This window comes from Periplaneta americana, chromosome 8 (genome assembly GCF_040183065.1).
Source record: "Periplaneta americana isolate PAMFEO1 chromosome 8, P.americana_PAMFEO1_priV1, whole genome shotgun sequence".
NCBI lineage: Eukaryota > Metazoa > Arthropoda > Insecta > Blattodea > Blattidae > Periplaneta > Periplaneta americana.
In genome coordinates, this window is record NC_091124.1 from 50437892 (window position 1) to 50462524 (window position 24633).

At 34.2% G+C, this 24633-nt stretch overlaps 1 protein-coding gene across 9 annotated transcripts in view; it reads left to right on the top strand.

The window, feature by feature from the left end:
- The window catches only part of hlk (hulk), a 279558-nt gene that overhangs the window by 171368 nt on the left and 83557 nt on the right, over positions 1–24633 (top strand). For all 9 annotated transcript variants that reach the window (XM_069832862.1, XM_069832859.1, XM_069832860.1 and 6 more), the window contains 9 exons: positions 5573–5755; positions 7824–7967; positions 10345–10527; positions 13859–13990; positions 15088–15270; positions 17241–17372; positions 20774–20956; positions 22361–22492; positions 22661–22843. In XM_069832862.1, coding sequence (XP_069688963.1) covers positions 5573–5755; positions 7824–7967; positions 10345–10527; positions 13859–13990; positions 15088–15270; positions 17241–17372; positions 20774–20956; positions 22361–22492; positions 22661–22843 — 1455 coding nt within the window. The remainder of the gene's footprint in view (positions 1–5572; positions 5756–7823; positions 7968–10344; positions 10528–13858; positions 13991–15087; positions 15271–17240; positions 17373–20773; positions 20957–22360; positions 22493–22660; positions 22844–24633) is intronic.

Genomic DNA, 24633 nt, shown 5'->3' on the forward strand with positions numbered 1-24633 from the left:
GACTGCTTCATGCTGTGAATAATCAGAATACAGTGCATATTACAATACAAAGAAACTGCTTGTTTGTAGCCTTGTTCCTTTTCAGAGAGATAGAAAAGAGAGATACAGATAGAAAAGTACAATCACAGTTTAGTATATACAGTTGCGAAGCTCAATACTTAATAAATATGCAAACATAGATAGTTGCTGACCACCAGGATCGTTATTATCGCCTCAGCACAGACGCTTTCCCGAGCAGACGATAATGTATGTTCGGGTTTTCTATTTCAATGTATGTGAAATATAATATTATAACTTTATTGCGTATCATTACTAAGTTTTATTTAGTGTAATGTGTCCATAAGTTCCATTTACTTCTTATTGCATAATTTGTTGCAGAAATAATTACGAAACTGTTATTTTATTGTGAAGAGAATTGTAGATGTTAACATAATCTATTCGCATCAACATTTTAGGTTTAGAATGGCAGCTATTTGGAGGTTTAATAAAAAATAATTTATTTTGTGATTTTAATTTAGCACATCTACCTTCCTTAATTGTAGATAGAAAATTTACCATACCATTCCTATGATATTAGTGTACGTACGATTGTGTTACTTCGTCTCTTAGGAAGTAGATAAATACAATAATTCAGTAAGTACTCAATTGTAGTATTAAAATACAGACAAATTGAATGTCCGGCGTATCATACATGACGTTATGCTTAATTATAATGTATAAATGCAAATATTGAAGTAATGGTACAGTCACAGTATAAAGAAGATAATTGTGGTACAGTAAACATAACCTATAATTTCAAAATATCTAAATATCCGTGCGGTGCAACTGAAAATTATTGAATCGTGCATAAATGAATGTACAAGAATTTCGCAATATTTAATTCAAATAAAGGGAGGTATTACACATACAAACAATGTAATTTTCACACCAAAAATAATATTTCACCTTAACTCGCAAGTGAATTATGTCTGAAGTGTCTCATCATTGTTTTAAATTTTATTATTGCAATTACACTAAATTTTAGAGAAATGTATGTTATTCTTTATGCATTCCAAATCATTTATATGATTTAAAAGCCACCCTTCATGATCGGGTTAAGCGAGTCACATGGTTTGCCTTACGGCCTGTATTAGATCACGATGGCAGTGAAACTGTCTATTGTTCCTAGTACTCACAGCGCTCCAAGCGGCTAGCAACTATCGCGAGAAATGGAAAAAATCATCCCAAGCTTCGCAACTGTATATACTAAACTGTGGTACAATTCTGCAGTGCCTGGGAAAAGTGACATAAGTCAGTTTCCATAAATCTTTTTTGATAATTTATTGACAACTTACAGAACATCTGCTCGCTTGGAAAAAGAGAAATAAGTATTTCTCCCATTACAATAATTCATACAGAAAAAAATCAAATCGACATAAACCAGTGTAAGTTGTCAATAAATTATCAAAAAAGGTTTGTGGAAACTGACTTATGTCACTTTTCCCAGGCACTGCAGAATTATAATCTACGATTCAATTTTCTTCGTAGCGTTTTAATATTAGTGTAGCTAAATCTAAATTTATAATATCTACGAATGCTAAGCAAACTACTAAATATGAACAATGTTTGTTTATAAATGAAGACTGCAAAATAACTTAAGTACAGGTAAAACGCTTGTAAAACTCTCAAACTTTAATTATTATCCATTCTCCAATTTCATTGTTAATAGACTATAGCATACACAATATTTTACAAATATTTTTCTGCTACTGGTATCTCATTTTTAGGGTATAGAGCAAACAGAACATACTTCATCTCCTAGAAGTCCCACAAATGCGCGTACAGTAAAACCTCTATTATCCGTGGTAATGAAGGGGGTAGGCTGAACGGTTAATCGAAAAAATCGGATAATCCGTACCATAAAAGATTTTCGGAAATTTATTGAATAATACTTACATTTTCGTAATTTCCTGTATGGTCCTGTATTGAACACGCTAGGTAGTGGATCAGAAATTCGCTGATTTGAGTCTGGTTGTTAACAACGGGGTTTTAAGGGGTAAGGAAAGTCCTTGTAATGACTGTCTGTAGAAAAATAGGAATAATGGACGTCTCATATGGTATATTTACATACTTTATATACTTTATCCTTGATTTTTATTAAATTGCACAGAGTTGTGACTCCAATCTCGCATTCTGAGATCAGCCACAGTTTCTCGTCCCCCATACCGTTCAGCTATTTGCACTTTTTTATACCTAGAATAACACGATTACTTTTGATGCTCGTGAAAGACATTTTATGTTGAAGTTATACAGTACGACAACTACAACAGTAGAGCATACTGTGTAAGGGTAAAGTCATGTTATAACCTCCTCTAAAAAATAACGTGCTAATATTATGTACAGTACTTCATATAGGCCTATTTCTGTAGCAAGAAAGAACGTGAGAGAAAGACAGGCGGATAATCCGTCAATCGGTTAACAGAGAAACGTATAATCGGGGTTCTACTGTATTTGAGAAATGTGTAAGATAAGCCTCGTTTCATAATGTACCGTATTTCAGCTTCTGCACTTACACAGGTAGAGCTAAAGAATGTTAATATCGTTATTCCGGAAGAACAATGACGCAACTGCAAAATTGGGGTGAATTTTAAAACAGCCCTGTCTGAGTAGTACTATTTAAAAGTAACCGAAAAATATATTAGTTTGCTTTATTTCAATTGTTATAATTTTTAAAAATATGTATTATGTAATTATACATGTATTTATAAAGTAAATAAGATTCTATTTTTTGCTTCTCCTGAAAAATATTCTATGTTCCACTTACGTCGTCGTTCCTCTGAAACAGTGATATGTAATATTTAACATCATTTTCACCATTCCTTATTAGTAAAAACCCCTAACATACATATATTAAATTTATTATTTTGTACACAAAATGAAGTTCACACTGAATACTATTCCGTAATAAATAATAATAATAATAATAATAATAATAATAATAATAATAATAATAATAATAATAATAATAATAATAATACGTTCACACCTGTGGAGTAACGGTTAGCGCGTCTGGCCGCGAAACCAGGTGGCCCGGGTTCGATTCCCGGTCGGGGCAGTTACCTGGTTGAGGTTTTTTCCGGGGTTTTCCCTCAACCCAATATGAGCAAATGCTGGGTAACTTTCGGTGCTGGACCCCGGACTCATTTCACCGGCATTATCACTTTCATCTCATTCAGACGCTAAATAACCTAAGCCGTTGATAAAGCGTCGTAATATAATCTACTAAACAACAATACGGTTGTTAAAATGTGTAATTATTAACTAACTAAATGTCAGTATTCCTTAGTTGCGCAGTACTTCTACATAATTAAATAATAAATGCGAGAATTTAATAATAATAATAATAATAATAATAATAATAATAATAATAATAATAATGATGATAACAGTGAAGTCTATTAATACAGCCGTTAAACTGTGTCATTGTTACGTACCGTACAAATTATATGCAAATTATATAATAAATATGAGAATTGAATATAAGTATATAAATTTGCTGACAATTCCGTTTTCTTTTTCATAGGTAAGTACTCCAAAAACCTAAAATTAATTTAACTATAATTACTGTTTTTTTTTTATTTTTAACCAATGTTATATTAATGTTATCCATTTGAATTACCAAAACAGCTACTGTTAGATAAATAATCTGTGTAAAGATTATTAATTTTTCCAAAAAAAAAAAAACAGCTATTCCTCAAAATGAATTAAGCTGACAATTAATACTCAAGCAATGTAGGCTATCATGTTGCAGATTTTAAATGATGTTTACATCATTTTAGCCCATCTAAAATAATTATTATAATATTCGTATTTATTCAGTGATATTACAATAATAAAAATTATACCTATTATTCTTATAATTGACAGTTTCAAATACTATCTAAATAGCAAAATTCCGAATATGTCCATAACACTCACTAAGACTAACAAAGCAACTGCAATGACCTCATGTCGAAACCTTAAATCTTAAAATAAAAGTTTATCGAGCGATTGAATACCCCTCAGCCTTGAGTATAAAGTACCTATTCATTCAGCTAGTACAAAGCATTGAGTGCACGATCTTATCTCATATATCACGTAACCGGGTAGCTAAGTAATGACTGTTGTTTCTTACTGCAACATTCCAAGTAAGTTTTCACGCTCTTACTGTTAGTATGAGTAGCTACTACTGTGAACGTCTATGTACGCAGTCTGTGGGGAGTTTTGACATGAGAGCAACAGTTTTCTTGTATTTCGGCTGGACAGGCGACAGTCATTTTATAGCAATGATTCCAAACTAACGAGAATAAAGTATTCGACGACTCTGTCGCTAGTGTAATTAAATTATGAATTGTATTTTTCGATCAGTCATTATAGCTTTTGAGCACTAATTATAAATTTAGGTTAAACGAGCGCTGAGGTAGATCCCTTCTCACTTCGCTTCCATACCTTCAGCTGTCTCCTCTGTAATACCAACATAACTTTGGTGATATTACGAAAGTTTCACGCTAGTGTACACTCAGACTATGCTTTGCATATACGAATCTGTAACAGGTCAGGTTAGTTTAGGCTTCTGTTATGTCTTATACTTATATACGAATCTGTGACAGGTTAGGTTAGGTTAGGTTAGGTTAGTTTAGGCTTTTATTATGCCTTGCATATACGAATCTCTGCAGGATTTTCAAAGCCTGATGATTTTTGTTTAGTGATGCCAGCGTAATGACCGTCGTGGAAACGAAGTTACAATAAAGGAATTTTGTGTCTATTTCATTATTATTTGTTGTGCTTCACTGTATTCCAGTCATTATTGAATTAATACAAGTTTTACGTTCTTCTCACTACACTGTATCGTGTGTTTTTTTTTTATCCCTACGTTCCTTTCCTTTACTAGAAATCATAACTTTTGCACTTCCATTACCACGCATCTCTCATTTCACACGTAATTTACTATATTTCCGAACAATTTCCTTTTCCTGAAATATTTTCCTATAAAATCCTTAAATTCTTTTAAATCCATCTCCGCAAGAAATCCCTCACAAATTCGTCCATTTTCACTTCCAAAATCACTGGAATTATATTAACGCTCGTTTTCCCAAATTTATATTCAGAATATGTAGAGAATACGAACTTAGATCTATTAACTTATAACGTTGAAACCTATGTACTTGTCTATCTACGTTGTTAATTTACATAATATTATGCGCTTATCCCCGCGCATTACACTTATGTAGGCTAAGTAGGCGTAAAATGGATTTTTGCGCCTAATACCGGTACTTGTTATTTTCCTTTATCACAGTATTCGAAAATATATTAATTCTGATTAAGATTATAACTGAAATGCTAATTATAAGTTTTGATGATCATATTGCAGTTTTTTTTAATAATTTAACATAATTTTTACTGCAATATCTACGAGTAGTACCTATATCATTAGAAAAAACACTACTGATTCGAATCGCTGTACTGGCTCAATGTTGTCATAATAGTAGTTTGAGTAGTTCAGTAAGTCTTTGAGTTAGTTCTAATGCCATACTAATAATAAGATATTGTTCAGACAAACCTGAATGCAAGAAATGTGCAAAGGCGCTGATGGAGCTGGAGAACATCGATGATGAAGCAGATCAACTTGGAATTGGTTTTGTGAAAATCGCAGACGAACAACTGGCTGATGAGTACAACCTTGAACATCTGCCGGCGCTGGTGTATTATCGCCATCAAATCCCCATCATTTACACAAGTAAGTAGACGTAATAACAATTTGTTCTTTAAGCTATAAGCACAGTCTAGTATATACAGTCACGAAGCTTGAGTTGTGAGGGTGCTAGGAACAATAGACTGTGCTGGTACTATTTCGCATTGTCCGTAATGACGCGATAGTAGCGATTCTAGTGGTTAGCAACTATCTATGGATGCATATTTACTACGTATTGAGCTTTGTGACTGTATATACTAGACTGTGCTATAAGTTCACAAATATATATTTACACACTGGATATTATTACAATCTGCTCGCGGTCATCGTGGTCTGCTGCATCGAACATTTTTAAAACAACCGCGTATCTCAAAGAATCAATGTTGCAAACCTAACGACACGAATAATACGACTTTAATGAGACAATAATTCAGTAGTTATGACTGGTATACTTATCACTGTGGCAATGCCGCTATTGAAGAAATATAAATGTATAGCACAGTCTAGTATATACAGTCACGAAGCTTGAGTTGTGAGGGTGCTAGGAACAATAGACTGTGCCGGTACTATTTCGCATTGTCCATAATGACGCGATAGTAGCGATCCTAGTGGTTGGCAACTATCTATGGCCGCATATTTACTACGTATAGAGCTTCGTGTCTGTATATACTAGACTGTGCTATAAGTTCACAAATAAATATTTACACACTGCATATTATTACAATCTGCTGGCTGCCATTGTGGTCTACTGCATCGAACGTTTTTAAAACAACCGCGTATCTCAAAGAATCAATGTTGCAAACCTAACGACACGAATAATACGACTTTAATCAGACAATAATTCAGTGGTTATGACTGGTATACTTATCACTGTGGCAATGCCGCTATTGAAGAAATATAGTACCACTAATTAAAAAAAAATGTTGTTGTTTGCTAATGATCTGGATTTTTTAATTTATTTTTTTCAATATAAATAATAAATTCCAGAAAAGCAAAATTTATTTCTACAGCAGTTTGCAACTGTCATGAGCATGCGCATATCGACTTTGCGAACGGTCAGTTTGAAACTGGTTTATGAGAACCAAAATTTAATGGAAACAAACATATCAAACGATTTAATATTTGAGACTATGTATGTAAGTCTTCATAGGTAAAAAAAAAACAAGTAACATTCAACACTCTTTGTGACGCAAATATCTGAAGCAAGACGAGCCGTGCCGAGTAGACCCAAGGCAGAGGTCGCAGAACAAGAGCACATTGTTGTTAAAACTATATGTATCGCTTTAAAAGATACATTAGGCTACATTAGTTAGATTAAAGTTAATTGGTTGAAATAAAAACAAATGTTTTTTCCCACTTGAAGGTAAGGATACAGTAAGTTAAATTTTGAATTCGACTGTTTACAGGAAACGCTGTGTTATAGCCTACTGTGCTTTCTTTTTTCTGCTAGGCACGGACCAGTCAATATAATTTTTTTTGACATCTCCACCAAAGTCTTCAAAGAAGAAACACACGAGAGAGACATGCTGTTGAATTTCACACATTCCGTAATAAGTGTAAATTTTAGGTCATATTTGTTGAGTATCATTTTTAACAAATCGTGATATTATTAGGCCTATAGTTATTTATTATTCTATTTTTAAATTTCGAAAGCATTAGACCAATCAATGATTCCATTGTGTCATTGAGTTCATTGATCCTTTTAAGATGAAGTATTTGGTAACCACCACGTAGGTCTACATTATTTTGCCTACTATTTATTTTATTAATGTAATTTTATTTGAACAACAACGGCAATAATAATAATAATAATAATAATAATAATAATAATAATAATAATACTCATCATTATCATCATCATCTTGAATGATGATTATGTTGTTAGTATTAGTCAATGTCGTAATATGGCCGTTTAAGTTAGGAAAATGAGTTATTTAAATTCGAAGATGCAAGGTCCATAATATCATATAGAACACTATTTTAACATTTTATATGCCTGTGTATATAAAATTGGATAGAATAAATACCTAGGAGTTAATTTTGAAACATTATTTGGTTTTCTATTCTTTATGGTTGAAATATCATTAACCATGCTTCATATCCTTGTTTTCAGGTGAACTAACTCGAGAAGAAGATGTATTGGAATGGTTGGTACAAAACAAATCGACAGGAGATGAAGAGGATGTGATTGAAGATGTTACTGCAAAGGCACTGGACACGCTCATAGGTTCTGTTGATAACCTGGTCGTCCTCTTTTGTAAGTTTATGTTTATAAAATATACAGTATGTTTTTAAGATTCCTTTATTTTTCTCTTTATTAAATTCATACTACTGACCATTAGTTCTTTTAATTAATAAAAAAGAGCATAACTAGAGTCGTATATAGTATTTATTTTCATGCCATCTGGCCTAAGGAGATGATAAGGAATGAATAATAATTGAATCTGATGACAGCATAACTTAAAGGTATTTTTTTATTTAATTATTTATTGTTGTCTTGAGCAGCAAGACGCTGCAGTAGACATACTGTAAAATGGTGATATTTCAAACACCGGGGTTACTTGAAACATTTATCAGTAGGCCTAATTATTAGATGGAATATTATAATGTAAGTGATTTCAAATGGGTATAATTACAAAAGTAATAAGTAACTATAGGGGAACAACTTACAAAACTCCGTTGGTCTGTGCATGCGTCAACCTTAAAGAGTGACATAATATACTATTCACTTCCTCCTCCCTAATTACTAGCCAATAGTAGCGCGTATTGATAGCAGTGATGCACGTCAGATGACTTGTCAATCTGTAGCGACAATGGCTCAGATTAATGAAGGGATACTCCAGACTCCACCTCCAGCATAGCGGTAAGGTTCAGTAACCTCCTACAACGGAGTGTTGCCAGTTGTAGGCCTATAAAAATCATAGCTTATGAAATTTATACTATAGAACATGAACTAAATAGTTGAAATAATAAAACTTGTAATCAAACTTAACCTCACTTATTGTAATACTTCACTGCCTGCTGAATCACAAGCAGCTATAGGATGCGATCCAGCAGGCAGTGACTTACTCTAAAGGCCACATCTAGTTCTCTGTAATATCAGAATAAGTTATAGTGGATTACTGTGGTGTTACTCGATGGGTTTCCAATTAATCTGCAGTGAAAATCTTGCCTCATTTGAAGTTCTGTTTGATTAATGGATAGTCAATTAATGAGCGAGCATTAAAGGGGAGAGTTTCAACTTTCCTTCAACGAAAGCTTCTAACATTTACATTTTCCCAGAAGAATGTTATTAATATTATTTTGTGAAAATTCAAGGCATGGTGTGTGCAGTAAAGCCATTTTTTGTAAGAAGGGGTCGCTATTGCTTTCCAATTGAAATGTAAGCATTTTTAGTTTATATGAAGGAAAGGACATTTTTCTTGTATGTTCCATTGTATCAGAATTGTACAAAAATTAAGAACACTGTAGTAAATTAACTTTTGAAAGTGTTTCAAGTAACCCTAATTTATGAATAATTGAAACTGGTAACAGCATAAAGGGATTCTTTTATTTAATTATTTATTATATAATAAGGAAAGTTATATTACAATTTCAGTTAACAACTTAGATTGGTACAAAAATAAGTTTTGTTACAATAATCAAATTATAATTCTTGGTTGTATCGACGAATATTTTCGATTTTCAAAGAAATCATTATCAGGTGGAAAAGCAATAAATTAGACAAATTGAACACAAGTAAAATATAAAATATAAAATGCATACATAATGAATAAAATAGTGTAGGAACATTATCACATGTCAAATTATTAAAAACAACTTATAAAATGATAACATGCATTCATGAAGTGATGCATATGTGGATTGTTAATGATTACAAGAATATAAATGTAAGATATGTGTATGTTAAAAGTTGAAGTTCCTTGATGCCATATTTTGATAGTAGTTGAAAACTGAAGCTCTATGGAATATTTTGTCACTCTGGTCGATGAGGTGATTAAGACATGAAGTTGAAGATGGAGCAGGGTCAGATGCTGAAGTCAACTCATCACCTTCAACATGACTTTTAAATTTAATTAGGCCTATTTATTGCTGTCTTGAGCAGTAAGGCGCTGCAGTAGACATAAGAGAAATTAAACAAAATGAAATCACACTACAGTTAAGAATATTCAGAATTACAGATATTGAGGATTACGTTAACATTACAAACTTTACACTTAGAGAATAGAATTGCAACAGAGTTGCCTGATTACAGGTGAGTATGAATTGGATATCTTTAAAATATCTAACACACAACAGCCAATACAGAATAGGTACTAACAACTTAATACCACGATTTTACATCTCAGTTGTACACTGCCTCCTCAGCACAGAAATCACTTATATCTAACATAACTCATTGTAGAAGGCAGCTTTGTTCATTAATTTTGTCACAAAATAAACTAGAAAATTAATATACCTAATATTCATTCATAGTTTTCAATTTCCATAACCTATAAAGTAGATTTTTATCTTTCTGACGATATCTTGTATTGTTTGCTTCTCTAGGAAGAATAATTATTTCTATGATTTGTAGATATTTCAAATCAAATGGAAAATATGGAGAGATTTTAAGCAAATCAATGTTGTTACAGATGATAATGATGATGAGGACTCGATGCAGGTGCTGGGTGAGTTGGAGACGATTGATGACGACTGCGACAAACATGGAATTCAGTTTGTGAAGATAGATGACCAGGCAGCTGCTAAGGAATTTGGCATTGATGATGTACCTGCATTAGTTTACTTTGAGAAGGGAATTCCAAATGTTTATGATGGTAAGTTTCAAATACGATTATATTAAAGATGAAAAATATTATCACTAACATCCTTTGCAACGAGCATTTTGAGCCTTTATACACTTTTCGTCTCAGCACTCTGAATAACATGTGACTCCAGTTGTATTCTTATGCTGTTGGACATTGGCCATCAAAGTCCCCAGATCTTATGCCTGTCGATTTTTGTCTGTGAGGAGGGGGAGGGTGGATGAAAGGCGAATTGCACAAAAACAAAGTAAACACAAGGGACGAATTGGTCGCTCGCATTATGAATAGTGCTGTCCTCATAAAAGAATGATAAGATGATCTCAGAAGAGAAACACTGTTATCACTAGGCCTATAGTGGAAAAGTGCATTGAAGCTGGTGGTGGAATTTTTCAATTATTACTTTGAACTGTTGAAAGGTACTGATCCCATATAAATAAACAATAAATATAATCATTAAGTCATTTGTCTTTCCTTCTTGCCACTTGTAATGCTTGTTACACTTAACATTCAAACAACTGCATCTCCATACCCACACCAATTGAAAATTGGACACGTGTATAGGAACTTTTTTTACTGAGAATATTCTCTACTATCACCCAAAATATTGTTTCTTCTGAATCACTCTGTACATTCTTCCAATGGAAGATAAAGAAATATTTAGCTTACTCCTTTGCTGAACCTAAATCAGGGTCCATTGATATTATAGACGGAAACACAATTAATTGTTTTATAATGGAGGAAAATGTGATCGTTCTAGAAGAAAGTAACTGTGAATGCCTTCTAAAATGAGAATAACTTAGCAAAAAATATAACTTAGTTTAGAATAATGTAGCCCTGCTTATATATTTTAGTAACATTTCTGGAATCCAGCTATAATATGTCTCCTCATAAATTATTTGACTGTAAACAGGTGTAATATTTTAATATAGAAGTGTTTATCTGCGTTTCTTTTTGTTTACCACTGTTGTACATGTAATATCAAAGTATTTTATTCATCTAATATTTTTGCAATTGATTGATATACTGGGTGTTCATTTCAAAGTGTGTCATGACGTCACTGTTGATGAGGCAGCGATTTGAAGCGAGTTTCAGCTTTTATGTCAGAGAAGTCCTATTAATCAAGGCGTTCAATCTGAACTTGAGAACGTGTACGGTATAACTTGAACGTCGTGGCGGCCTGTATGGTCTGTGTGCTACCATAACCTCTTTCGAACTGTGTTTTGCGCGGGCAAGTCATACGCAGGGTATTTGTTATCATCGATTGCATATGGCAACATTCCACAACACAAATCAAATGCTCCGTGTCCATGTTGACCGTCGAAGTTAATGTCAACAAATACGTAAGTAATCGTCTTAACCCTCTCCCCATATCTCGACAGTAAGAAAAAACTCACCTCAGTACATGTTTCGAAACAGTTCACATTCCTGCCACTACCAGCGTTACCGTACGTATTGGTAAGTACTCTTCAGAATGAACGCCGTACTTGGTAGGCAACTTCTCTGGCACATAGGTAATACACCTCTGCGGAAATGTAGGAAGATTGAATTCTCTAAGCTCATCGGCTAGCCACATGACGGCATACAGCGAGCCATGACACACTTTGAACTGAACGCCCAGTATATGCCATTTTGATTTCAGTATTATGAAAGTTAATAGAGTGTTAATTGGGAGGTCAGAGGGAAAAAGACCTTTGGGGAGGCCGATACGTAGATGGGAGGATAATATTAAAATGGATTTGAGGGAGGTGGGATATGATGATAGAGACTGGATTAATCTTGCTCAGGATAGGGACTAGTGGCGGGCTTATGTGAGTGCGGCAATGAACCTCCAGGTTCCTTAAAAGCCAGTAAGTAAATAAGTATTATAGAAATTAAAATATTGTATTATCTTCTTCCATACATTGATCTACACATAATGGTCACCATTATAATTTGGTCATGAATTTAGGTCAAAAGATGGTCTTTGTTTATAGATAATGTTTCGAAAATATTGAGGTTTGTGTACAGTAAAAAAAAAAGACTGCATTGAAATGACTGGAAGGAACGGTAAATGGGAGAAAAGTTCGGAGAAGAAGAAGATATCAGATGATAGATAACATTAAGTTATATGGATCATATGCAGAGACTAAGAGAAAGGCGGAAAACAGGGAAGATTGGAGAATTCTGGATTTGCTGTGTTCTTTGACAGAAAACTATAAATTAAATGAAAAAAGTGTACTGTGAATTTGTTTATTGAAATATAATCAATAATAATTTTACATAATTTCATTTCTCATTCTTGTTGACACGGATTTCCTCTTCTTCCTTCTCATCATCATCATCCTCACCCATTCCCTACACTACACTTACACGAACACTAACACATATACTCAACCTAGTGCACGACATAACTCTCCACAGATACACAACATGCATAGCATGGCCCACCAAAGTGGTGTGCAACATGAAAATGAGTCACAGTCCTGCCATCTATCCGCAATATACGGAACCTGAATGACGAAAGCGAAGTGGGTAGTCATTGAATACATACACACATAATAAAAAATAATATGTTGTGTTGTTTGAATTCATGCTCTTCTTCTCTTATTATTCACTTTTACACTACCACTGTAATCATACCTCCATCTCCACTACCCACAATCGCACAGTAAACCATTAATATCATCGTACTCTATTATCCCCACTACTATCATTCACTATTACCACCAACACAACCATTACCATCACGATTAACCACCGTTGTTCATTGTCACTACAGTGAGTCTAAGGTCGTCAGTAACTAACGAACAGATTCTGTGAATGATGTGAATTAAGTACCGGTATCACATAAGATGAGCAACACTTCCAGCAGCTACTGTATGGAGGGTGAGTTCCGAATGCTATTAATATAACATAGTACGTAAGTTTTTATCTGACGAAGCGCCATGAGTTCACAGATGCAAGCAGTGGAGGCAGCAGGAGGGATTTCCACTGGTGAGTCGACAGAAACATTGGAAACTTTAGCTGGAACTCACTGTATCATTCATTATCAATATTATAATCTTTCACTAATCACTACCATAATCCATTACCGTTATTTATCACCTTCAATCATCACCTACTACTACTACTACTATAGTCTAGCATCACCACCACTGTCACTATAAAACAAACATTCACCACTACTACTGCGAACATTACAACAACATTTGTCACTTCTTCCACGCCTTCTCATATAGGGAATGTCACTGAATTTTCAATTTATTGTGAATTTTGTACTTAGATGTTAAATTAAGTACAGCATAAATATGTATTTCTATCGAATGTTGTACACTAAAAAATGCTATTTTCTTCTGTTTATCAGGTGATCTAGAGAATGAAGATGAAATCTTGGAATGGTTGGTGGAACAATTGGAAAAGGATGAGATTGAAGACGTAACAGATGAAATGCTAGACAGACTCGTCAAGGAAGGAAAAACACTTGCAGTCTTGTTTTGTAAGAATATAGTTTTCATATCAGTATTATAATGTTAAGAAGACAAATAATGAAAATGTCTTATAAGACTAAGAACTTTCTAGTTAAAATTTTTATCTTTTTCCCTTCAGTTTTGAAATAGAAGCATGGAGAATGACAAAGAAATTAAAGATCAGAATACATACCGGTAATTAATCTATTTAATTTCCTCAAATTGCTCCTAGCAGAGTTACTTATTGTCCATTTTAAGTAGATGACACTAACATCTTTGTTTTTTGTCTATAGATTTTATTCTTGGTTCTTAACATTTTCAAGGTGGAAGATCCCGAAACAAAGCTTTTAAAATTTATAACATACTACCGGTATATTTGATTTAAACATTTCCCTCAAATAATACCTTGAGTACTATTATTTATTGATATTGTACTCGTACTAAGTCACTAAGAGATCAATTATTACAGAAGTTGATATTACAATACTGGGTGTTCATTTCAAAGTGTGTCATGACGTCACTGTTGTGAGTCAGCGATTTGAAGCGAGTTTCAGATTTTATGTCAGAGAAGCTGCCTATTAATCAAGGCGTTCAATCTGAACTTGAGAACGTGTACGGTATAACTTGAACATCGTAGCAACAGATGGCGGTCTGTACGGTCTGTGTACTACCATAACCTCTTTCGAACTGTGTTTTGCGCGGGCAAGTCGTATGCAGGGTATTTGTTATGATCTGTTGCGTACGGCAACATTCCACAATACAAATCAAATGCTTCGTGTCCATGTTGACCGTCGAAGTTAATGTCAACAAATAGGCTACGTAAGTAATCGTCTTAACCCTCTCCCAATATTCCGATAGTAAGAAAAAAACTCACCTCAGTACGTGTTTCCAAACAGTTCACATTCCTGCCACTACAGGCATTACCGTACATATCGGTAAGGACTCTTCAGAATGAACGCCGTACTTGCTAGGCAACTTCTCTGGCACATGGGTAATATGCCTCTGTGGAAGTGTAGAAAGATTGAATTCTCTAGGCTCAACGACTAGCCACATGACGACATACAGCGAGCCATGACACATTTTGAATTGAACACGCAGTAGAAATTATAAATGTAATTCTTTATAGATGACAACAATGAGCGTAAATCACAACATGTACTGAACGAATTGGAGAATATTGATGATGAATGTGATACACTTGGAGTTGTATTTGTGAAGATTGACAATAGAGAGGAAGCTGTAGAGTATGGTATCGAGAAACTTCCAGCACTTATGTATTTTGAAAAAGGAATACCAACAACATACGAAGGTATGTTTTAAGGTACCGATAATTCCTTTTATAATCTCCTGTTTTCTTAATTTTACTACATAAGTATATACTCAGTATGAAATACAATTTTAATGACACTAACCGTTCAGTAGTACTTTTTAGTACTTATTTTATTACAAGGTTATTAAGCTCCAGAGACGAAATATTCTGACTTATAAATTGCAGTTTTTGAGTCTCTTTAGATTGAGAAGTCCTTTCTATGCTAGTAGTAGAAATAATAAAGATTGTCGCCAAAATTTGTAGCAAGATGTAGATGTTTGGATACAGCTTTTGATTGTAGTACTTGTCTAGGCTTTCCAACACAGTTTTTGGAGTAGAGCTGCTGGAAGTAGACATAATCATTTTCCACTCTACAGATGTACTGTACACTGTTGAGTAGGCCTACTTTGTTATTGTCTCTTCAATTTCGGAACCAACAGTAAAATTTTCTGGTAACAGACCATAGAAAGTCAATGTTAAGTTCCGATGCTTTGCAAACCTATCAGTTAATTGTTGAACCATGTGTTTCAGAAATGGGATGAATAAATTAATTTTATCCATGACCATAACGAAAAACATGCCTTTACTAAATACTTTTGCGTTTGTAAAGTAGGCTTTTATTCAACATTACTTTATTCCACTAGTGAGATAAAGACTTTACCTCACAGTTTGAACTTTATCTCACAGTTCATTAGTATTTTCCTAGTACCCGGGCACACATGTATACTTTTCCATTAAACTATTCTATTACTCAAGAAGTTAATATATTAGTTACTAGATGTCACTACCTCTACTTCTTTATTACCATTTCTTAAATATACATACACTCAATCTCCTTCTCTTTTCTCTATCTACTACGTCGTAATTTGTGCATTGCATCCATATCTAATATGTATTTTTTTTTAAATTTGTAATAATTTACCTTTTGGGAGGCGAGAAGACGAATCCGCGAAGTTGTATAACAACACGCGTTAGCCAACTGAGCTAAACAGACACGATGATTAATTACGTTTTAAAATTCCTCTTAAGTTTACAGAAGTAAAATGTGAAATTATTTTAATGACATTAGTCCCGTGAACACTTCTAAATAATTCCTGAAACTTCAAAAAGATGAAAATACACGTTTAAAATGAAAAAATATACATTAAAATTATATGATTAATTATAATTTGTTATTTATCCAACGCCTTAGATACCATTCTTCACTAATAATGGCCTCCTACATCATGACCTACCTAGTACACGTATCGATTATAAAATCCATGCCATGATAAATGTGATTATATGAGAACTTATTTTCAGCATATTTTCTTTTATGAAACATAATTTTTCGTTATGGTCATGGATAAAATTATGTATGGTACTTGTGAGTGTGATCTTTATTGCGCCCGTGTAATTTAAGCACGAGGCTGACGCCTCGTGCTTAAATCTTTCCACTCGTGCAATAAAGATGCACTTACCTCACAAGTACCATAAATAACTATTGTTATTCGTGAGTATATCCAAGGCGGAATGTTATCAGAACAGTTCAGCTACCTGTCGACAATGTTCAGCATCTGCAGCATTTCTCAGTTTAATTCAATCATGACCTTTGCTTCTTCATAGAGCTGTTGAGACTCATCGTCAGCTCAGAAGTTGCAGGGCTGAAAAATTATAACCAAAAAATTTTTCGGGTCCCTTGGCTGTGCCCATGCTTTCAACAAATGAATTATTGTTGTTAATGTTATTGTTTTAAACAGTGATAAAACTTGATGCGATGTGTGAACTGATTATGGATATTGGCATTTGCTTCTTGTTCATCTAAGAAATGGAGAAGATTGAAATTTTATATAACCATTTTAATAACATTCCATATTAAATAATTTAAAATTTCTCACTCCGAAATTGTCAATTTGAGATGTGTAAAAAAAGTGTTCATGTGTGATCTTGACACAGAAAAAAGATCGTGCATCTATTTTTATGATTTACAGGAAACTTGGAAGATGAAGAAAAAGTACTGCAATGGCTGGATCACCAGGTGAAGAGTGATGAAATTGAAGATATCACAGATGAGATGTTGGACATGCTTATTGACAAAATGCCAAACGTTGCTGTCCTTTTTTGTAAGCATTGTTGCTATTTTTCTTTATCAACTTATAATTATAAGAAAACAGATTCTGAGAAACATGTTTATAGAATAACGCAAATATTAATCACTATCAACATTATTTGATAACAAAATTTAAACCAAGAAAAAATGGAGAAAAAATGAGAGTATAAGGGTACAGTGCATCAGTTATTAATAGATTTCAAAAAGGTATATGACTCGGTTAAGAGAGAAGTTTTATATGATATTCTTATTGAATTTTGTATTTCCAAGAAACTAGTTTGATTAATTAAAATGTGTCTCAGTGAAACGTACAGCAGAGTCCGTATAGGTCAGTTCCTGTCAGATGCATTTCCAATTCACTGTGGGCTAAAGCTAAAGCAAGGAGATGCACTATCACCTTTACTTTTTAAGTTTGCTCTACAGTATGCCATTAGAAAAGTCCAGGATAACAGAGAGGGTTTGGAATTGAACGGGTTACATCAGCTTCTTGTCTATGCGGATGACGTGAATATGTTTGGTGAAAATCCACAAACGATTAGGGAAAACACGGGAATTTTACTGGAAGCAAGTAACGAGATAGGTTTAGAAGTAAATCCCGAAAAGACAAAGTATATGATTATGTCTCGTGACGAGAATATTGTACAAAATGGAAATATAAAAACTGGAAATTTGTTTTTGAGGAGGTGGAAAAGTTCAAATACCTGGGAGCAACAATAACAAATATAAATAATATTCAGGAGGAAATTAAACACAGAATAAATATGGGAAATGCCTGTTATTATTCGGTTGAGAAGCTTTTATCATCCAGTCTGCTGTCAAAAAATCTGAAAGTTAGAATTTATAAAACAGTTATAATACCGGTTGTTTTTTTATGGTTGTGGAACTTGGACTCTCACTTTGAGAGAGGAACATAGGTTAAGGGTATTTGAGAATAAGGTGCTTAGGAAAATATTTGGAGCTAAGAGGGATGAAGTTACAGGAGAATGGAGAAAGTTACACAACACAGAACTGCACCCTATGTATTCTTCACCTATTAGGAACATTAAATCCAGACGTTTGAGATGGGCAGGGCATGTAGCACGTATGGACGAATCCAGAAATGTATATAGAGTGTTAGTTGGGAGGCCAGAGGGAAAAAGACCTTTGGGGAGGCCGAGACGTAGATGGGAAGATAATATTAAAATGGATTTGAGGGAGGTGGGATATGATGATAGAGACTGGATTAATCTTGCTCAGGATAGGGACCTATGACGGGCTTATGTGTGGGCGGCAATGAACCTCCAGGTTCCTTAAAAGCCAGTAAGTAAGTAAGTATTTAAACCAATATAGGCTATTTGAAATATTTATGAGTAGTAATAATGGTGTATGAATTAAAGTAGCTGTGTAATGATTTGGATATGGTCACATTTATAAAAATTATGAGCTTGAAGTGGGTACAACATGTGAATAGAATGGAGGAAAACAGAGGTCCCTATCAAGTTTTTGTTAATCAACCGCAGGGGAAGAGACAGAGAGGGAGATCTAAAGCTAGATGGTGGGATAATGTGTATAATGACATTAGGAAATGTAAAACCACAAGGTAGAACACAAGATCTAAGGACAGAGACGACTGGAGGAGGCGAAGGTCCGCATTGGACTGTAGTACCATTTAAGAAGAAGTAATAATGATGTAGGCTTAATATGACCTTTCTATAGAGATAAAATGTTCTTCAAAATTACTGTAATACGTTTTCTTACAATTCACCCATCTAACATCATCAAGATTATCATCCTTTATGCACTAGGCAATTTACTTACTTACTTACTTATGGGTTTTAAGGACCCTGGAGGTTCATTGCCACCCTCACATGAGCCCGCCCTCGGCCTCTATCATGAATAAGATTAAACCAGTCTCTACAATCATATCTCACCTCCCTCAAATCCATTTTAATATTATCCTCCCATCTAAGTCTCGATCTTCCCAAAAAAGGTATTTTTCCCTCTGGCCTCCCAACTGACAATATACAGTGAAATCTCTCCTTACGGACACCCCCAAGATACGGACAGACTTTTATGTCCCAACTGAAATAATATAGAAATAATGATAAATTTACCTCTCGTTTACGGACACTCTCAAACACGGACACGGACAGCTGTTTCACAGTCCTAAAGCTTGCTCTACCTCCTGACTGGGGGCAGAACTTGGATTTCAAGACCTAATATGTTACAAAAATGGAAAATTTAGTTTTGAGAACTGTACAGAAATTCCTTAACATGAAAGAAGACAATAAGAATCTTGTAGGCTACCATTAGCCCAGCCGGCTACCCCTTGTTAGCTGGAAGTGGGTGGATAAACAAAGTCATAAAATTTAACCTGTCTGATGGGTCTAAGGTTTCCGCGATGGTGAAATTGTATTCGACACATGATAGGGTTAGTAGGATTATGCTCTTCACTTCAATCAGTTGTTCTGTTTCGAGAGACATGGCACCTGAAAACGTAAAAGTTAAGTTGGAAATTGTAAATTACAGTAGCCTACTGCATAACTGTAGACCTAGAATAAAATTGCATGGCACTACTGTATTTTCCTTTTTTGGTCTTATCTACTGTAGTTCAAAGTTGCAAAGAATTTACTGTAGTACAGTATACTATATTTAGATTTGAACTACAGTACAGTAATACATTTCATTTAAAGCGTGAAGGGATACATAATGCATATTATAAATTTACTGTTAGATTGGGGAGTCTCTCTCCCAATAAAGGACACCTCCCAAATGCGAACAGATTGTTACGTCCCTTCGATGTCCGTAAATCAGAGGTTTCACTGTATATGCATTTTGGGTTCTCGCATACGTGCTACATGCCCTGCCCATCTCAAACATTTGGATTTAATGTTCCTAATTATGTCAGGTGAAGAATACAATGCGTGCAGTTCTGCGTTGTGTAACTTTCTCCATTCTCCTGTAATTTCATCTCTCTTAGCCCCAAATATTTTCCTAAATCTGTAGCAGTTTATAACTGTTCTGGCCATTGTTTTCTTGGACATCCAATGTTTTACTGGCAATCGGTATGTAATTGAAGATCTCCCAGGAACAAAGGATGTAACATCAAATTAATGAACTATGTGACTAAGGTGAAAAAAATAATTTTGAAACATTAATTTATAACAATAAATTATTACATCCAATAGCAGAATAAACTTGTATCCTTGATTAGTCAAATGGTTCTGCTAGTAAATATAGGCCTAACGAAATATGCCCCTGAAATTATTATTATTTTCTTTTCTCCTGAAGCATGTTCTGTAGATTTGTTGTTACACCCTTATTCCGGGGAATTCAATTTAGAACCTTCCAGTCCGTAGTCCGTTACTTTACCAAACGAGCTACCTGACCTCTGAATTCAGATGTGTATTCTAAATATTTACGCTTATTTTTCAGACGACAAAGATCAAAAGAAGAGTCAGAAAGTTTTGGCTGAACTGGAAAATATTGATGATGAGTGTGATCATAATGGAATAGCATTCGTGAAGATTGATAATGATGAAGAAGCTAAGGAATATGGTATTGAAAATCTTCCCACATTGGTATACTTTGAAAAGAAGATACCGCATGTGTATGAAGGTAACAGCTTCACTTATTGTACAGGGACATCATTTTATTTTTACTTCAATTTTTATTGTACCTGAGTTTTTTAATGTACTGTACTTCACTCCCACCCCTTCTACTAATGAAGTTCAACCGTCCTGCACACAGGTTTCCCCCAAAAATATGTTCACGTTTTCCAGTGATGAAAAAAGTTTCAATATTGAATCATTTTCGCACAGGTACTGTCGTCCATTTGCCTACGTCGCATCCCGGTTTCCCCCACCTGCTTCTATTCGCCTCTCTGTAAAGGCTAATAGCTGGGCTGTCTTAGCTCTATTCTGAAAACATTAATTTCTGTTAGGAATTGGACGTCTAGGTAATATTACATAACTATTTAAAATAACTTATATAAAAGGATCTCGTTAAGTAATTAACTGTCACGTGATTTCCTCCCATTCTACGATACTGCGACATAAACACTTGGACGGACAGTAGATAGCATGTCTGAGTAATTTTATCTTTTCGAATCGGGCAGAAGTGAAGATTGAATTTACAGTATGTAAGGTACTCTTTTATAGAACAGGTACAGAATTATTTCAAATGAGTTACCTATACGAGGTATGAACCTGGTAATTGGAATTACGTACAATAGTCTATAGTGCGATAATATGCACATTAGAACTGAAGCCTGTATCGAAATGAACGGCCACCATTTTCAAAAATGTGTTTAAATATCCATATTATGATTATTTTTCAATTTAACTTCATTCTCTATTGTGTACGCTAGTGTGCCGTAGACAGTATAATATACACTGCATAATGAATACGTCTGCATGGAAAGCTCAGTTCGTGAGTAAAAACACTCATTGTTAATACTGTACTGTATTTTGATTAAACAAAAACCTAATGAAAATTATCAAACTCAAAAGCGTGATATTTCCTAGTTTACGTAAATGGATGAACTACTTTTCTTCCCTCCTATACCTAGTAAAGTGATTTGTTTGTATATTACGTCAGTATCATCGAACTCCAGTCGTGGAAGGGGGTAGCAAACGGTGTTTCCGGTTGTCAATCGTTGATCCAAAGGTATAGCCAGGTTAATATTAAAAATGTTAGTAAAAATAAATTGATGTCCCTGTACTTGAACATTATAAACTCAGAAAAATATATGTATTATATATGGTTAGATTTTCTTAGGGCCATAAATTCAGTATTGTTCCTAAAATTAAATAGATGGGGAAAATTATATTACCTACCACTGTGATGTGTCCACGAACCTAATGATTGACTGATCTCTGGGAATTATTCACGATATTCCTGAACATGGCCCTAGAGATACTCTACACACATAAACATACATGATAAATATATAAAATTACCAAAGTTTGTGTAAACTCCAGCTAAGTAGACACTTTCAAATTATTGTTAATATTCCCTCAGGCGACCTCCTTCGGGAAGAAGAGCTTCTGGGATGGCTAGTACATCAGAAAAAGCACAGTGAAATTCCAGAAGTTACAGACGAGATGTTGGACCGTCTGAAAGACAAAATACAATATCTTGTTGTGTTCTTTTGTAAGTATGAGATTATTAGTTTGTGCTTACATTGAACATAAAAAAATTACCGTAATTTTATAACATATAATTTTTTGAAACAGCTAATGTAGTACATGTATATGAAACAGTACATTTCACTAGAAACATATTCACCATTCTTTATTAAATACTCTTTAATATTTTCAGATGATAAAGATACTAAGCAAGATATGAGGATATTGAATGAACTGGAGAACATTGATGATGAACTAGATAAAGAAGGCATTGTTATAGTTCGTATGGATAATCTTGCTGAGGCTAGGGAATATGGCATTGATCACCTTCCGGCACTTATTTATTTTGAAGAGAAGTTGCCAGCAATATATGAAGGTAAGTTTTCAAATTTATTCATCATAGGCCCCTAATCATTATCATCATCGCCATCACAACCACCATCACCACCACCACCACTACTACAGTTGGCGCCAGCGTTTTTGGCGTATGTTCTTGATATATAGTGCCCAGTTTGTGAGCATGTTGCTAGTCCAGCTGAGAATGGTATCACTTCCTATACACGTCACATCAGCCATTTGCCAAATACAGTTATCAGACTGACTGCGGCAAATGTAAAACACTCGCGCTTAATGTTCTCATTACTTATTTCACACGCCAAAAACGGTGACATGGGCTGTACCACCACCATTATAACTATCACGAATTAGACTTTAGAAAGCCTTTAACTGCATAATGAAAATTAGTATGTGTAAAACACTGTCCTTTTGCTGTATAAAAAAATATGATTTACATTTTTTTTTTTTTTTTCAAAATTCAGTTCACTGTGCAGTGATGAAGCGTTTCCCACATAACTAAAAAACTATCCAACATTCTGTGATGAAATTTCTTGTGTCTATTAATGCATGTCATATATACAATATGATGCAAGCTCTCTTCTCTATCTTCGATAGATTGTCTGATAAAAATAAATAAATTCATTTTACAAAATGGTTAAATATCAGTATTTTTCGAATCCCGGTCGGGACAAGTTACCTGGTTGAGGTATTTTCCGGGGTTTTCCCTCAACCCAATACGAGCAAATGCTGGGTAACTTTCGGTGCTGGACCCCGGACTCATTTCACCGGCATTATCACCTTCATTTCATTCAGATGCTAAATAACCTAGATGTTGATACAGCGTCGTAAAATAACCCAATAAATATCAGCATTTTCTTCTAATACAAAATAAAAAAAAGTATTATTTATTAAGAAATGTAGTTGAAAGAGCATGATATTGTAAACATGAGTTTCAGCAATAAAATAAAAGAGAGAGAACATGAAAAGTTAACAAGTTTTTGAGTTATGAGGGGAAACGCTTCATCACTGAACAGTGAACTACCACCATTATGAATTTTGAAAAAAATATATATAAACAATTATTTTTAAATCGTAAAAAAAATTTTCTTATAGTAGAAGAACAGTGTTTTACACATACCAATTTTCATTATTGTACAAGATACAATAATGGAGGAAAAAAATGCTGAATATTTCTAAAAATTTTACTGCTGTAAGCTGTATCTAACCCCTTAAACGAACATTCACAATAAACTCAAAACTTAAACTAACGAACAGGTGAATACTACTCTTAAAATAGCACCAGCGTGGCTCAGTGAGTTAAGGTGCTTGCCTGCTGGTCTGAAGTTGCGTTCGGGCGCGGGTTCGATCCCCGCTTGGGCTGATTACCTGGTTTGGTTTTTTCCGAGGTTTTCCCCAACCGTAAGGTGAATGCCAGGTAATCTATGGTGAATCCTCGGTCTCATCTCGCCAAATATCTCGCTATCACCAATCTCATCGACGCTAAATAACCTAGTAGTTGATACAGCGTCGTTAAATAACCAAATAAAATAAAAAAAACTCTTAAAATGAGTTTAAAATTGACAATGCATGATATTCAACAACAGCTGCACTGTAGAACTGTCAAAAACCTTTTCAATATGTTTCACTACAAGTTAAACTTCATATTTTGTCAGCTTCATTTTATTACAAGGTCGGTCTAGGCGATATGTCTCTCTATAATAAAGATAGCATTATTATAATTTGAACGTGCCACAACACCAAGCACAGGAATTATACTGAAGGAGAGGTAAGAGGGCTATGCCTTCTGTCGATGTAGATTTTGATAGTCTG